Source organism: Anthonomus grandis, chromosome 17 (genome assembly GCF_022605725.1).
Source record: "Anthonomus grandis grandis chromosome 17, icAntGran1.3, whole genome shotgun sequence".
Lineage (NCBI taxonomy): Eukaryota > Metazoa > Arthropoda > Insecta > Coleoptera > Curculionidae > Anthonomus > Anthonomus grandis.
This window is the reverse complement of record NC_065562.1, coordinates 12583091-12601140: the sequence shown is the minus strand read 5'-3', so window position 1 is coordinate 12601140 and position 18050 is coordinate 12583091. Positions and strand designations below refer to the sequence as shown.

General features: G+C 32.7%; 1 protein-coding gene across 1 annotated transcript in view; it reads left to right on the top strand.

Annotated features, from left to right (window-relative positions):
- LOC126746590 (mushroom body large-type Kenyon cell-specific protein 1) overlaps window positions 1-18050 on the top strand; it is a 166907-nt gene that overhangs the window by 89153 nt on the left and 59704 nt on the right. The window contains exons 2-3 of the mRNA XM_050454899.1: window positions 3161-3356; window positions 9116-9440. Of these exons, the coding sequence (XP_050310856.1) occupies window positions 3161-3356; window positions 9116-9440 (521 nt within the window). The remainder of the gene's footprint in view (window positions 1-3160; window positions 3357-9115; window positions 9441-18050) is intronic.

The following is an 18050-nucleotide window of genomic DNA, read 5'->3' as shown; positions in this document are numbered from 1 at the left end:
CAATATGGTTTTAGGCCTTAGGACACAGTTCTCTCTATCCTTCTCTTTCTCTCTCAAGTGCCTAGAAGAAATATGTAATTATTTACTTATTCCAATCCACTCAGTCCAGTGACACTCCTTCTTTCTATTTCAACTACTTGTAAGAGATGGAAATGTTTTACTACTTCCAGGCAGTTGAATGAGTCATTCTTTTAATTATCTCCGTAATTTTTAATGAAAAAATAGAAAGACAGAAGGGTTCTATGCTCTTGGATACAGTTGTCTTTATCCTTCTCTGTCTCTCCAGTGCTTGGAAAAAATGTGTAATTATTGACTTATTTCAATCGAGTCAATCCAGTGACACTCTCTCTTTCTGTTTTAACTGCCTGTGAGAGATGGAGATATTTTACTAATTCTAGGCTGTTGAATGAGTCATTCTTTTAATTCCCTCTAAAATTTTAAATGAAAAAATAGAAAGACAAAAGGGTTTTATGCTTTTGTATACAGTTCTCTTTGTCCTTTTCTCTTTTGCAAGTGCCTGGAAGAAACGTATAATAATTGACTAATTCTAATCGAGTCAGTCCAGTGACACTCTCTCTTTCTGTTTCAACTGCCTCTAAGAGATGGAAATGTTTTAATAATTTCAGGCATTTGAAAGAATCATTCTTCTAACCCTCTCTAAAATTTTCAAGAAAAAAATAGAAAGACAATATGGTTTAGGACACAGTTCTCTCTATTCTTCTCTCTCTCTCAAGTGCCTAGAAAAAATATGTAATTATTGACTTATTTCAATTGAGTCAATCCTGTGAAATTTTAAATGAAAAAATAGAAAGACAAAAAGGTTCTATGCTTTTGTACGCAGCTCTCTTTTGCAAGTGCCTGGAAGAAACGTATAATTATTGACTAATTCCAATCGAGTCAATCCAGTGACACTCTCTCTTTATTTCAACTGCCTGTAAGAGATGGAAATGTTTTAATAATTTTAGGCAGTTAAAAGAGTCATTCTTTTAATTCTCTCTGAAATATTAAATGAAAAAATAGAAAGACACGAGGGTTCTATGCTTTTGTACACAGTTCGCTTTGTCCTTTTCTCTCTAGCAGGTGCCTGGAAGAAACGTATAATTATTGACTTATTCCAATGAAAGTAAAGATCGGAAGTAAAGTGTCGAATTGAACAAGCTCGGTAAGCATTTCTTGAGTTTGGAAATATGCTTAGAAATTAGTAAAATGTTGTAAATATTATTTATTTGGTCAGTGATTTTCTCTGATAGGGAAGGTTGGACATTAAGGATGAATACTATAAGGAAACTGGAGGTCTTTCAGATGTAAGTGTATGGCAGAATCTTTAAGATACCGTGAAGGGCAAAACTGATAAAATGAGGAAGTTCTTAAACGCATCAATAAAGGTCGCGGATTTTTTTTAATATTAAGAAGTGGGAAAGGCATATCTGTGACACATAATTCAGAGTAAAAGATACCGATTCTTGCAGTCAATGATCGAAAATAAGATTGAGAGAAAAGTAGAAATCTTATATTCATTTAGTTCGAACGATGGTGCCAGGATAAAATTTTAGATTTAATTCAGATTTAGGATCAGTTTGTCGAACCTCTCAGAATCATCTTTTACAATCCCCTGAAAGGCTATATTACAATATATTAAGTGAACTGGGTCTCAGTATTGTTGGCTCTGATTTTGCATTCAAGAACTGCATTAAAAATTTTGGTTTGTTTATAAAATTAAACCTAAATTCACTGAACACATAACCTCTTACATTAGGAAATCCTACTCTGCAATAATGCCCCTTTTTCCATATAGACACTACTTTAAAATTACAATTGAACTGTGTGAGGCATTAGTATTATCAGAATTGCCATAACTGTGTATGGACCTTATTCAGATTCAAGAGAAACTCGTATAATGCAGAGGGTTCAGAAGTGAAGTATCCGGTTTATATGTAGCATTAGGCGGTGACAATTTGTCCCATATATCTTACTAGGAAAATAGTGTACTGGATTGGTGTGGATAAATTGAATGTCCGGAAAAGGCATGTTTTAATAATCCCCAAGCACAGAAGGGAATTTTTTAAAAGAGGATTTTCATATAATTCAGCTACAATTAATCGGTTTGAAATTTCCGAGTTTAGTATCTCTTTGCCTTTTTTTTAAAACAATATTAGATAGCAATCTTTTTAGCAGCATTAAATACAAGTCGTATTAGATATAATTGACCTTATTTTTTAGCATCAACTTCAGAGCTATAAAGAAGTATCTAGTAGGTTTTTGAAATATCTGTTATATAAAACGAATCTTAAGCCCTTTTTTGAAAAAAGCAAATAAATCTTTTTGTTCCCAAATATTTTGTATATTTAAAATTTGTAATTGTACTATTTCATTGGAACAAAAATGCCTTATTATTAATAATTTGATTATTCCTTAAGTCCTCCATTGTTGATGGTAATCCTTGAAAAGTATCATTTTTTTATAGAAAAATAGAACTCACCTATAATTCATCATACAAAATGCGTCATTTCCAAACAGTTAAACTCCATGAGTAATTTCAATTACTTGCTAATAAAAAAAACTAGTGAATCACAATACGAAGATCATTTGAAAATTAACCACGAATTAATAATATTGTATCATTATCTCCTAATTTATTGTGATTTCGTTGGTATTATGATGATATTGCAACAAAGTGTATATTCTATCTCGCGTCTGCTCGCATCTTTAACTCCAAACAAAAGCCTTATTCTAGCGTATAAAATATTTTACGTAAATAAACCATACTGCCGCAGAAATTTATTAATTACCCTCAGTTTATCAATTTAGCCAATCCGGGTAATATCAAATTAAAATTAACACGAGACTTCCACAGACGAGTGCAACAGTTCTGGTTTCGCAAATACGGTCCTGCTAAGGAGTTAACCAAATCAAGTGTGTATGTGTGCGCGACCTAAATTTTCCAGAACAAAGAGTCGTATAGCAGCAAAACGCCAGCTAGCTTGCAATTTAAGATTTTTTATCGTTCCCAATTAAAATCGGTGACATCTGAAAATATTTTAATTGAAAACGACGATTAGCACGAAATATTTTATGACCAGATTTGTTTCTTAAATAAAGTAGCACGCGATCACATTGGTTATTTAGAGAAAAAAAATTGAATAATTGTTGTTTGTTGCAGGGTTGGAACGCATCGCTGAAGAGTTGATGGGCCGAAGGAAATGGAAAATTTACCAAGAATCCATGTCCAGAAGTTATTTACAACCACTGAACAACAATATAAAGCGTACGAGCAATTCAACGGGAGTTACGGACGAAGACTGTTTTCAACGTTCTCAAAAGGAGAACAGCCAGCCTGCTGTTGGCAGCCCAAAAAGGTAATGAGACATTTTGAAAGGACAATTTTTCATCAATGACAGTTTTATTCATTGCCTGTTTAATAAATTATTTTAATCAGATTCCATTTTCTAATAGTTTCATATTTATTGTAGAAACGACATCGTTACAACTAGCGTGCCTTTGTACACTTCTCATTATCAATGAAATTATCCAATAATTTTCATGAAGGGATTCATCTGCTTTTCATAAAGAATAGTTGTTGATAGAACAGTTGGTATGCCCTTTTGCCTCTTTTTGTTAGCATTTGCAATAGCTTTCATAATATCTCTGTTTTCGTCTTCTATTTTCAAACTTTAAATTGTGTTGAGTCTATTCATGTCCACATAATACCAATATTTCATCTGATAATTTTGATAGCTTTTTCTTCAAAAAATCGATCACAAGTAGAAATAAATAGAGAATACCCAGTATAAACAGCTGATTTTTTTTGGAATCTTTTAAATAGTAATATGTTTGGCAGGTTGTGTTGCAAGGAGTAAATATAGGCATTCTACTATATTTCCCTCAGAACATTGTACGGCTAGAATTAGCATTGCCGGGGAACTATGGGCAGTTTGTTTGCTTGCAATAATGCCAAATGCTTAGGAAGAAAACGCAAAAAAACACTTTTTAATATCATAAAGATTTGTCGCGTATTTGGCAGGCACAAAACAATACTACTGTTCCTTTTTAATAAAATATGATAAGATACTCTATAAAGAAGTCAATATTTAAAGTTAAAAGAATGCAGATAACGTATACTAGAGAAAAAGGCAAGAACATGGCAACGCTGCTTGATCGCATTGTTGATTCCACCGACACAAGGAATTTTTACCAGTGACGTCGTCAAAAAATATTTACCTGATAAATATTTATTAATAATTTTTAACGTACTTCATTAAAGTAAAATATTTTATAATCATTATAGATTTTTTAATAAATTTTTTTTAGGTTTATTTCTATAATCCCCTATTCTACGTTTATGATGACGGTTCTCCCTTGATATGATGTTAAGACAGTATTGTATTTACTTGTGAAAGATTGGCTTGAATCGCCTTTTTCTTATGGTGTGGTACAAACGGCACTAGTTTCTACGTAAAAGTTCACAAAAAAACTCAAATGAGACCTTTTTCCTTATTCAAGTGACAACTGAAGAAAAACACAGAATTTCACAAATGTCGAATGTAAATACAAAGCCCTCTGACAAGATGACCTTAGATGTTGCTTGCAGTGTTGTCATTCCAAATTTTTTAGAAGCAGTTTTAGGAATAAGAATGTAATTTGTTTTTGCTTTGTTAGTTTTGCGCCTAAAATAAGATATATCTCTTTTTAATCTGAAATTTAACACCAGTAAGTGAAATTAACATTATTATGTGTATTATTATATGGCATGTTGAACTTAAACAAAGTTATTGTTTACTAATTTTTGTGTTTCAATATTCTAAGATATTTCCTATTTTGAAAGTATCACGCTCCTTGATCTGTTTAACGCCTGCTTTTTTAACCAATTATTTATTTTTCCCTGCATGGTCCCCATGATCTAGTCAAAAGCTTAGTAAATTGAACTCTTTCTTTTTGCTTTACTTCCAATACTATACCTAGTGCTACAGGGTTTAGAATTGCTGCTTGATTGGTTGCTTCATTAGTAATCAAATACATTTAATTATCAGACAAGGCAGTAGTACGTAAAGTACTGTGACTCTTATTTTTGAAAAAGCAACTGAAATGCTATTACAATGGGTTTCCTTGAAACCAATATTTCTTAAAATAGCACCTTTGAAATAAGCTGCAGTTATACCTTACAGATATGCATGAATGCATCAGTTAATTCTTCATAAGGTTCAATATCTTATCCAATTTTGCTTAATTATTTGGGTTGATCAATTGTTGTAACCACGTTTAAAAGTTCACCAATACTGTTTACTCATCTATTGGTTAAATGAATAATAGTACAATAGAAGGGAAAACATCACTTCTATGTCTACACTCTACACTATTGAAACAGTGCTCCTCACTTCGATATATCCTTCAAATATACTTCTATTTTGGTACTAAAACCTTATTAAACCAGTCCTCAAACTGAGTGGCTTCTACTTGGTTTCCATTTCTATCGATTTTTTAAATGCTCTTGATCCTAGTGACTTTCTGATAAACAATAAAGATAATTTATACGTAAGCATCAGATTCTTCCTTCACTTTCCTTGGTTTTAGGATATCTATTTACGTATTTGCTGACTTGTCAAAGGGGTTTGATATCGACTGATTAATTTTTCTACAAACCTAAATAACTCTTAAATATTGGACCCCTATTTCTATCTATGGAGACAGCCTCCCCATGGTTGTTCACCAATGGGCAGTTATCCTATTAGGTATTGATTAAACTAAGGTACAGTAGGTGATTTTTAACTATTCTGAAAAAGTCAAATATTTTGTTTTATTTACACAAATACTCTTTGTCTTATAAGATTATATAAAAGTATGTATTACTACCTTTTCTAGTTTTCCTAACAGAGCAAACCGTATCGAATGCTTTTGCTAAGTCATCAAATACATGCATTTCGTGAACCACTGCATTAATAATCTATTTACTGTTTGAATGCTTATAATATAAAAGTTTTTATCAGTAAGATTTGTATCAAATTATTATTCCTCTAAATTATTATTTTTTATTAATTTACAAATATTTATTGTATTTCAGTAATATTTTTGCCTCGTCTGTTTCTCTCTCGGGTGGGTAATCGAATGCGTTTCCATCTCTATTTAATGATTGAAAGCACTCAACTGTCTTAAAGAAATAATGATATTCTCCCAGGCAGTTGATTTAAAGTGTCTTACTCTTTTTTCTCTCTCTCTCTCTCTCAATAATTGAATGCATTTAACTGTCAAGCAATATAACTTTTTTCCCAAACAGTTGACTTGGAGTTTCTCACTGTTCACTCACCTGTCTTAAAAAAATAATGGTATTCTCCCAGAGTATGCTTAAGTGCTTGGAAGAAATGAAGATATTCTCCCAGGCAAATGATTTACTTATTCTTTTCTCTTTCTTTCTCTCTCTGTTTTACTCTTTTTTTTTCTCTCTCTTAATGATTGAATGCATTTTTATCTTTGTTTAACGATAAAGTGCACTTAACTGCCTGGAAGAAATAAAGATATTCTGCCAGGCAATTAATTTAAAGGGTGTTAATCTTTTTTTCTCTATCTCTTTCCAATGATTGAATACATTCAACTGCCTGGAAAAAGTACAATTTATTTCCCAAGCAGTTGACTTAGGGTCTCTCTCTCTTTTTCTGTAGGGTAATCCAATGCATTTTTATCTTTGTTCAATGATTGATTGAAAATGCACTCAAGTGCCTGCAAGAAATAATGATATTCTCTCAGGCAGTTGATTTAAATTATTCTACTCTTTTTTTTTCTCTCTTTCCAATGATTAAATGCATTCAAGTGCCTGGAAGAGATACAATTCATCTCCCAAGCACTTGATTTTGAGTCTCTTTCTCTCTCTGTTAGGTAATCAAAATCATTTTCATCTCTGTCCAACGATTTGAAGTAGATACGTATCATCCATTTTTCACTAAGAGACCAAACGAAAACAAAACAAAGGTAAAAACACAAAGTCACGGTCTCATCAAATCCATATAATTTTTTAAAGCTACATGTGTTTCGCTCCTATCGGAGCATCATCAGGCCTAGACCTACACAGGTCACATTACAACTTGATTTAGAAGGAAAAATTTATTCTAAGATATTCTCCCAAGCAGTAAATGTAAAGTATGTTACTCTTTTTTTTCTCTCTCTTTCCAATGATTGATTACATTCGACTGCCTGGGAGAAATAAAGATATTTTCCCAGGCAAATGATTTAAAATATCTTACTCTTTTTTCTCTCTTTCTCTTTGTCCAATGACTAAATGTATTCAAATGCCTGGAAGAGATACAATTTATCCCCAAGCAGTTGAGTCTCTTTCTCTTTTTGTTAGGTAATCAAAAGCATTTTTATCTCTTTCCAACAATTGAGTACGCTTAAGTGCCTGGAAGAAATGAAGATATTCTCCCAGGCAAATGTTTACTTATTTTTTTCTATCTCTTTCTCTCTATCCAATGATTAAATGCATTTAAGTGCATGGAAGAGATACAATTTATCTCCAAGCAGTTGATTTGGGTCTCTTTCTCTGTCTGTAAGGTAATTAAGAGCATTTTCATCTCTGTCAAACGATTGAGTGCGCTTAAGTACCTGAAGGAAATAAAGATATTCTCCCGGGCAGTTGATTTAAAGTGTCTTACTCTTTTTTTTTCTCTTTCTTTCTCAATGATTGAATGCATTTAACTGCCATACAATACAACTTTTTTCCCAAACAGTTGAATTGACGTCCCTTTCTCTCTTTTTTATCAAATGCATTTTTATCTTTGTTTAACGATTAAGTGCACCTAACTGCCTGGAAGAAATAAAGACATTTTCCCAGGTAATTAATTTAAAGTGTGTTAATATTTTTTTCTCTATCTCTTTCCAATGGTTGCATACATTCAATTGCCTGGAAAAAGTACAGTTTATTTCCTAAGCAGTTTACTTAAAGTCTCTCTCTTTTTCTCTGTTGGGTAATCAAATGCATTTTCATCTTTGTTCAAGAACATTTTTCAGAAATAAAAATATTCTCCCAGGCATTCGATTTAAATTGTCTTACTCTTTTTTCTCTCTTTATCCAAGGATTAGATGCATTGAACTGCCTGGAAGAAATAAAGATATTCTACCTGGCAAATGACTTATAGTATAGTATAGTATCTTACTCCTTTTTTCTTTCTTTCTCTCTGTCCAATGATTAAATGCATTTAAGTGCCCGGAAGAGATACAGTTCATCTCCCAAGCAGTTGATTTAGAGTCTCTTTCTCTCTCTGTTAGGTAATGAAAAGCATTTTTATCTTTGTCCGATGATTAACTGCACTTAAGTGCCTGGAAGAAATAAAGATATCCTCCCAGGAAGTTGATTTAAAGTATCTTAATTTTTTTGTTCTTTCTGTCCAATGATTGAATGCATTTTCATATCTGTCCAAGTTTCCATGTTCTAGGTCTTCTTTATTCCTTACCAGTGCAGACTAGAAACTGATCTATCAGTCAGAGATATTTTTATTCCCGAATATTTTTGTTTTTATTTTAATAAGGCCTCATTAATATAAATTTTAAAAAATATTGGCGATACACAGCATTTCTGAGAGAGCCTCTTCATCACACAGAAGTCTTTAGATAGTATATTTCCGATTTTTATTATCGAGTTGGAGTTTTTATAAAGGAATTTGATAGCATTTATTAGATTTTGATTAACAGATGTACTTTGCAATACTTATAGCTTGTTAGTGGGCATATTATCATAGGCTTTTGAGAGATCTAAGTTAACTGCTGACCTCTGCTCTATTATCTGATTTATACAGAATCCGTTGTCTGAATATGATCTTCCGCCTCCACATTGTTCTTCTTCTTCTGTAAATTTTGCTTTTACTCGATCTCTCAATATCCTTTCGTACATTCTGCTAATTGTACTTGTAACTGATATTCCCCTGTAATTATGAGAGTCAGCTTTATTGCCTTTTTTGTAGACCGAGGATATGTATGCCACTTTCTTATGTAATTATGTAATTAAATTTCAATAAAAAATCACTCACAAGCCAAACATAGGTGAATCATTATTGTAGTTCTTTCTTTAACTTAGGGCTTTGTCTACGATTGTCTAGTCATGTCATCTCACAAAATCTATAATATTCCTTTTCAGTCTTGGAAAATACCCCACAATAAAACAGGGAGACCGACAGGGCGAAGACGCGGACGAGCAGGAGCCAGAAGTGTCGTCAGAACGATTCAAGGTCAACCGCAATCACCTCCACGCGAACGGCACCTGCGCCGCAGAGGAGGAGCACAGAGTGCCACCGGGTGCCGACGGCGGCGACGCCGGCCGTCACCTTCAGAACGGCGACGACGCAGCAGCGGCGGACGCGCACTTGGATTGGTCGCCTGCGCAGAGCAGACACTGCGTTTTCTGCGCAGACTGCGGAGACGCCAAACTGGATAGTGAACACGACGTGCACCACGGGGACCTGGTAAGTCTAGTAAGCAATTAGCAATTTATTAAGAAATTACTTTTATTTGTTTAAGCTTATCACCCCTATGTTTGCCGCAGTCTAGCTTTTAGATAGCGACTTTACTAAACCAAGTAATAGAGCTTGAAAATTTATTATAAATAATTATAATAAGTGTAAAAATATTGTAGTAAACAATTAAAAACCAAAAAAAAAAAACAAAATGTTATGGAAAAAATAAGCTACAAAATACAATAGGAAAAAAACAATATTTTTATCTTATGTGTATCTTATAATTATTAAAACGTATGTTTTACCAAAACTAATAAATACACAACTTATTTCATAATTTAATTTTATATTAAAGAAAACAATAATTAATAAAACTTATATTCTTAACGTACTACTACGTAATAATTTTGTTTTAAATTTTGTTGAATTTGGGTTCAAGGGTTTAGAGGGAACTTTGTTATAAAACTATACTGCATTATAAGAAAAACTGCGTTCAAATAGAGCTCTTCGATAAAGGAGTACAGTCAGTTATTAGTCAGTATAATATTACGAAAAATTAGCTACTCTCAAACTGGTAATGAAGATTAATAAGTATAAGTTATTTAAAATTTTCCTTAAAAATGTATTTAAATAATATGTATTTATTTAACAAGTGTGTAAAATCATTCTTTTTATATAAATGGGAAATTTATCTAAAGGGGTTTGTTAGGCACTAGTGCGTAAAACGTGAATCTTTATATACCCTGAGAAATATGTAAAGTGAGTACTTTAAACACCGTAGAAGAAAAAGTCTCTTATCAGAAAAAGGTTCTCCATTTTAAGCCAATTTACTTAATGCTGTAAGGGCAATTCATTGTCAAGTGTTCTCTTTCCAATTACAAAACGCACACAAAAATTTTTGAATTTTTGCTTCAGTTTGACTATCCAAGCAAAAACCTTAATAAAACACCTTAAAAAATCGCATAACAGATATAATTACTTAAAACTAAGCTCTCACATAGATCTCGTTTAAGAGTTTGATTCAAAATAAACCTATTACTATATACTACTATACGAAATATGTGCTATTAACTTTAAACACTTCTAAGTACACCTTTTGTGTTGCAGAAATACGAGAAAATAAGTTTTTTTGGTCAGTTGTTGTATACAGGGTAACACAAAATTTATCATAAATTATTTACCGAAATAGAAATGTAAATGGCGCCCTCTAGACGTTTAGCTCTAAAAGCTGACGTATTCGTTTTTCTCATACTCGAAAACCTTCCTATACCGAATTTTATGCCAAAATCTGAAATGCTTCTCAAGAAATAATTTTTAAACCAATTCACCTTGCTTACGTGTCCAAAATTCATACCACTAGTTTCCGAAGAGTTAAGAAATAAATTATGCGTCTCGGATAGATCACTAATAGATTTTAAATCAATATTATAATACACGATTTACCTTTACCCTTGCACCTTACCCTTACACGATTACCTTTGAAATACTTGTATTTCACAAAATCTTAAGCTGCTTCTTCACCGAGTCGACACTGTCGATCGATAAAGAACAAAACTGCACTTGTCTACACCAAATTTGACAGAAATGTTTTTCGATCAGTCGATATCAACATGTCTGACGAAGATGACGTTATAATTGCTTGTGTCGCATATATTAATATTGCGACTAAAAAAAAATTGCACGTGAAAGAAAATCTTGGGTTCGACCAAGTCTTCAAAGTAAAATTAGATACAACGCCAGTAATTTGATAGGCGATTCAAAAAAATATGATGTCAACATATTAAGCCCTAAATACAGCTGTAATGGTGAATTTATAATTTTTTTTCGGAGATGGGCTCAGTTCACCAATATGTCTCGCTTGTGTGCAAAGATTCGTTTCAAAACCTAAAAACATAGCTAGTTCTCAAAATATGATATGTACCTCTGAATCCAACATCTCTCTGGGCTTACTTTTGCCTTGTAAAAACTTCATACTTTCAAAAGCAAACCATTCTCTTTGTACGAGAGCCAGATTTTTTGGTGTTCTTTATATTTTTAATTCTCTTGAAAACTGAGTCTGCAGATTTCTACATTTTAACTCTACCGCTTGCTTCTCGACCTTAAATTCTTAAGCAATTTTCATAAGGGCATCGTGGCTCAAGTTTGTGTTCTTATAGTCTTTAGTTTCAGAATCCCATAAATTTCTTTTAGTTTGAATGCCTTAATAAAGGCTCTTTGACTTTATCTTGTTCGAATTCTATTTCTTTAACGAAAACCCAGGGGTACGACGTCACTGAGTACTACAGGTTTAGTTTGTCAAACGTCGAAAAACACGCTCACACACTAAATTCGATCGACTGCTCTTTCAGGTTTACCGACAAGCGATGGAAAACAAATCGACATGTCGATCAAATAAATTTGTCGATCGACACAGCGGTTTGCCACGTACACACCAAGTCCAAAACGCCAGTGTCGTCGCAGCTTTAGAGCTTTTAAAAGATCAGGTTTAAAAATAGGGAGGTGTCCGAAAACAGATCTCTGTCATTTAGATAACTAGTTTGAATTGTGTTGCTCAAATAAGATTGAACAAGTTGACATAAAGATGGTGAAAAGCCATAATACTTGCTACTAGTAATCTATGACTAATAGTATCAAAGGTCTTAGAAAAGTTTCATAGAAACTAAGATACTGATGAGTTTTTTATTCACTGCATACTACTAAAGTACCAAATTTTTTCGAAAGCCTTCATGCATGCAAGGTAATACATTATTTGTTACAACAAATTCCGATAGAATGTTCCACTGATTAGGGAAATACTATAGACTTTAATACAGCAATTTATAATATCACATATTTATTTGTTAATAAATGGACTGCAATATATTTTATCTTCTTGAATTTGTCTTAATATTGTTTAGAATTTCTCTTTAATTGCCGCGTTTATTTAATATCTTGTTTCTTGATAGTTATTGCAGTTTTCCTCGACCAGCTTTTTATGCCGTAAACAAATACATATCGCAAATAAATATTTTGCTTTATTAATAAAAAGCAACTTACAAAATTGTAAAAAGTTAAGAAGTACGATGAAACTTAATAATAAATAAAATTTGTTTTTATATACTTACAATAGATATAGATTTTAATAATAATATGACTAATTGTAATATTTTAGAAATTGCCTTCGTAAATATAACCAAACTATCCCACATTCTTTTATTTAGTAAAATAAAACACTTTTTACATGAAACATGATAAAATGGCAGCTGTCAAATTGATGGATTTCTATTAGGGGTCTTTTTACACTATTAGGCAACTTCACACAGTTTTCACCTTTTCTTTCTTTAAAAAGTCTGTAAATTGTCGATTCGCTTATTTCTGTCATATTGGCACACGTAAAAACTTTACTTCTAACAGTATTTAAAGAGCATCATGTACCTAGATTTGAATACTTTGTAACTGCATAACTGTCGAAACTTTCATTGTTTATGATTTGAGAAATATCGAGTATACCTTATTAATACCGCAAAGTAAAATCGGCACTTAATAGTGTAGTAATGATATGACGCCTTCCGGACTTTTACACTACTAAATAACCTCGATAAATAAAACCTCTTAGGCCTTTACTATCGATCCTTTGAAAAAAATTAAACTCAAAATTTACAGTATCGTGGAATTTTTATATAAATTTTAAAAAAATCACTTTAAATGTCACCTTTCATTTCTATTAATTTTAAAACAGGTTTTAATGAAAAACGATCAACATATGCAACAAATTCTTATTCCTCCTTATTTCTTGATTATATGCATTTATACATACGGCAGTAATTTCTATGTAAAACAGCTGCCCACCCATACGATGATCATTTTTATAATGACTATAGATTCCTATAAATAAGCAACTGCCTATTGTGAAACCAACTTTAAGGCATATAAGTTACAATTAGTTCATTTGTTACACTTTATAAACAAAAGGAACAAGGCCCCGCATTATAACTTGTCCTGTCTGGGTAGATCTATATTGAATTAATTTTATTGGTATCTATTTGCGGAATGAATGAATAGGTTTAAGCGTTCAAATTGTAATTTTTTATATTTTCTTTTTAACTTACACTTTCCTTCTCATGGATAACGTACCCACCAACGCTTGTACATTCACGATTTACCATAAACTATGGCCACAATATGACCTAAAATCTCATTGTTCTAGTAATATTTCTCGATATTAACTGGACATAAAGTTCTATCACTTATCATTTTTAAAACATGGAAAGCAATAACATGCTGTGGCGGCAATATAGATAAATCGCAAGATCGGCATATAACATTGGTTACAGCAGGATTTTCTAGATACGATACAGATACATATATGCTTTATGAACTTTGGCCGTTTTATGGAAATCAATTTCCTCATCGGCGACCGTTTTGTGTATGCGTGTGACACAAATGCGAACATTAAATGGCGAAATGTGTCGCCTGGCCAAATTCGGTGATTCGGTCGGCGGGTTCTCTAAGTGGTTTATTTCTATTTTCGATCAATTAAGCGCACTTTCGGTTGACGCCAGAGAACAGATAACTGAAATTGATTGTTTATGAACCTAATAGGAAACTGACGAGGATCTAATTTAGTCTTAAGTTTCCGCAAAAACGTGTAATTTTTTTTTACTTATGAAAAGAGTATCTTTTCCTAGAAAGTTGAAATAGCTTCTAAATATTTACGTCTCGAAATTTAGCTTTTCTAACCCTATTTTCTATGGTAGTAAAAAATTTGTTTAATCATTCCCGCCATTTCGTCCATTTTGCTCTTTTTCCTTACCCATTTTGCTCAGAATCGCGATATTTGTTATATGGTCTGTTCATGTTATTTTTATTATTTTATAATATCAACATAACTCAAATGCTTCCAATATCTTCATTCTGCTTCGCATTTTCTGAGAATGATCCCAATGCTCGTTTACCAGAGTTTCGAGATAAGTAATACTGCTCACACGTTCTATTGGTGAATTCTGAATAAATATTGAAAAATAAGGAGGAGAAAATGCATACCTGCCCCTCAGAATCCTCCTTTCTTTTGATGTCTCATTTCGGATTCTGATAAAAGCTGATTTATTTCAGTATAGGTTGACCATTATTTTAATGTCCCACTATCCAAGCATAAATTTTTCAGGTTTTCTACCGTTTTACTCTATTAAAAGCCTCCTGGTAGTCACAAATTATGCAAGCACGTGACAGTTTATGTCCCTGCATTGCTAAAAAAAACTTGGATGCTATATATGGCCTCCCCTTCTTCCTACTTCAACTCTGAACTGAAACTGTGTAGATGCTGTTTGCTATTCACAGATCCTACAGATTCTTCGGTGTATATAGAAGTAGTCTCAGTAGATGGCTCATCAGACTTATTCGTCTAAAGTTTTCATACTTTTTACCTGCTCTCATTTTAGGTAAGGTGATGAACTTCGATGTGAGCCACTAGTGCAGAATATTATCAAAACTCTATATCTTATTAGATGTATTTGTTAACCACCTCATGCTGTCTTCATCAAAAAGTTTTAAGGACTCTATATTTATATAATTGTATCCTGAAGACTTTTCTTCCTCCACTGGGTCTGACCTCGTCAGTGAGGATATCGGGACCCGTATCATTGTCTACTTTGGGAGATTCAAGTCTTGTGTCATAAATAATGTCATGGTATAGGTTTTCAATCGTTAATTCTTATGATGGTTACTTGCTTAAGTTTAGACGTCCGAGTTAACTCTTCAATCTTTCAGTGTAAGTTGAAAGTATCGTGCCTTGTCTGCAGTGTTTTTATTTCAGTACATTTATTGTCTCTCTCCTTGACTTGACGTACTTTTTAAATGGTTTTGTTTATGCTGTTGTATGCGCTATCATTTTTTTTCTTTTTTCTATGTTGTTTCATCAACTGCAGAATCTTGTCGGTCAGCCAAGGTTTAATTTTATAAGGCCGTAAGAAGTCGTCTTTGATGTTCTTAATTATTGTACTGAGTTTACTTCATTGGTCTTTATAGCTCGGGTCTGACAAGGATTTAGGTTGGTTCTTATTTGTTGATTTATCAAAAAAAATCAAAATCAAAATGCTTTATTGTCAGAAATTTTACATTTTATCGTCAAAGCTAAAGGAAAAAAACATACAAATATAAACAAATAAACATAAAAAAAAATATTCAGACAAAATACACACAAAGTAAATAGGTACATAACAAAACAAAAATACTGTACAAATTATCAAATTGTACAATTTGGTCGAAATACATAAATAAAATAATTTTTATATACAAATATACACACAATTATATGTATAAAATTGTCAAAAACCTTAGTCTCAAAAAAAAACATACAATAAAAAGCAGGCAAACATTTTGCAAATAATAGGTAGCTAATAGCGCCAGTGTGTGTGCTTTAAAAGGAAATATTAAAAAAGTCTTCTACTGTATATAGGGCTTTTTGCAGTAGTAAAGATTTTAGGGCATTGCGAAAACAACTAAAAGTAGTCATCGATTTTATTATGGAAGGGAGATGGTTGTGCATTTTTATTGCTGCATAAAGTATAGAGTTCTTTACTAATTCCGACCGTGGAATTGGCAGATGAAGATTATGATCAACGTTCCTTAGTGAATAGCCGTGGGATGGTCTTTCTGGAATCTGCGACACATGTTTGCGGATAAGGCAAATAGATTCAAATATAAATAACGAGGGAAGAGTAAGAATCTTATATTTTATAAAATTTACTTGGCAGTGAGCTCTACTATCAAGTCCTAATAAGTAGCGAAGCGCTCTCTTTTGAAGTTTAAATATACGCTCAAATTGGGTCTTGCAGCATGTACCCTAGAATGGAAAAGCGTAACGAAGATGTGGCTCAAAAGGAGCATAATAAACTGTTTTGGCCGTGAAAAAGCCTAATTCTCTTGAGATTGATCTTATGGCAAAACATGCCGAGCTTAGTTTTTTAGATAACGTATCTATGTGCAAATCCCATTTCAAAGAGCCGTCCACAACAAGACCCAAGAACTTGACAGACTCAACAACTTCCAAACTGGTATTGTTAAGAATAAATAGAGGAATGGTCGTTTTATATGATTAGACTTTAGTTTTTGAGAGATTTAGGCATAAAAGATTGGAATCGTATCACGATTTAATGAAGACCAAGTCATTGGAAAGTGTTGTATGTAGTGCCATTGCATTCGGATTGCTCCAAGTGAAGCTAGTATCATCAGCAAAAAGACAGATTTTTCCGCTTATGTTCAGGCTGGCCAGGTCATTTATAAACAGCAGAAAGAGCATATGACCCAAAACGGAACACACAAATATGACTTAAACCATTGAAGGGATATACCTCTGAATCCATAGTGCTCCAATTTGTTAATTAAAATAATGTGGTTTACGCAATCGAAAGCCTTTGAAAAGTCTTTTTTGTTTATTTTATTGATATTTGAATAAACGCTGTTAAATAGGGAGAACATCATCGTTGGTGCATTTTTTGCTCACAAATCCAAACTGATAGGGGGTTAAGATATTATATTTAAACAAAAATGACAAAAACCTTTTTTTAGCCAGGCGTTCTATGATCTTTGAGAGGGTTGGAAGAAGTGCAATTGGACGATAGTTTGAGGCTTGATCTCCTCCTTTATGTAATGGAATGATTATTGCAGTTTTAAGGCAGTTTGGAAAGACCCCATTTTGAAATGACATGTTGATTAGGTCTACTAAATGGATTACAATCAGGCATATTTGAAAACATTTTAAGAGTAACCCCATCTGTACCAGCTGATGATTTGTTTTTTATTTCGTTAATTATACTTTGAAGTTCTGTAAATGATACTGGCGTAAAAAAGAAATTGTGCAAATTTTCATTAGAGAGATATGATACAAGATCATCAGAAGGTGTTATGGTGGCCATTAGATTTTGTGCCACGTTTACAAAGTAATTGTTTAGGTCCTCGGGTGATGTAGAGATAGTGCTAGTTAAAGTAGACTTATTTCTTAGTTCGTTAATAATAGACCATGTTTCTTTAGCTACATTGCCAGATTTTGCCAGCCTTCCACTGTAATAGATTTCCTTTGCAGCTTTAATTGTTTTAAGATACGTTTTCCTATACTGCTTGACGTAATAATGAAAAGCAATAGATTCTGAGAACTTTTTTAGCTGGGAAAGTGAGCGCATGTTTTTTGCCGATACACGAAGAGCTTTGGAGGACCAGGGCTTTTGTTTTTTAGTTTTAATTGGCCTTAGAGGAAAAGATATATTTGCAATATCTGATAGCGAATTTAAGAATCTGGAGAACTCATTATCGACATCATTTGAAACAAAGTTCCAGTTTTCCGTTAGACAATGATTCTTAAAATTTAGAAAATTATTTTTGTTATAAACACGGCCTAATTTACGCAAAGTGCTATTGTTAATTGAATCCAAAGAGAAGCTGGTTAACATAGCTTCATGATCTGAAAAGCCCGAACTAAAAATAGTACAATTTAAGAGTTCTGGAGCAAAGGATGATACTACGTAATCGATGGTGGTGGAGCTATTTTTAGTTATTTCTGGTGGGTGAATCTATGTGCATTATCAAGCCCATTGACTCGAATATAGACTGGAGTGATTGATTCTTGGGCAGCATACACACTGGAAT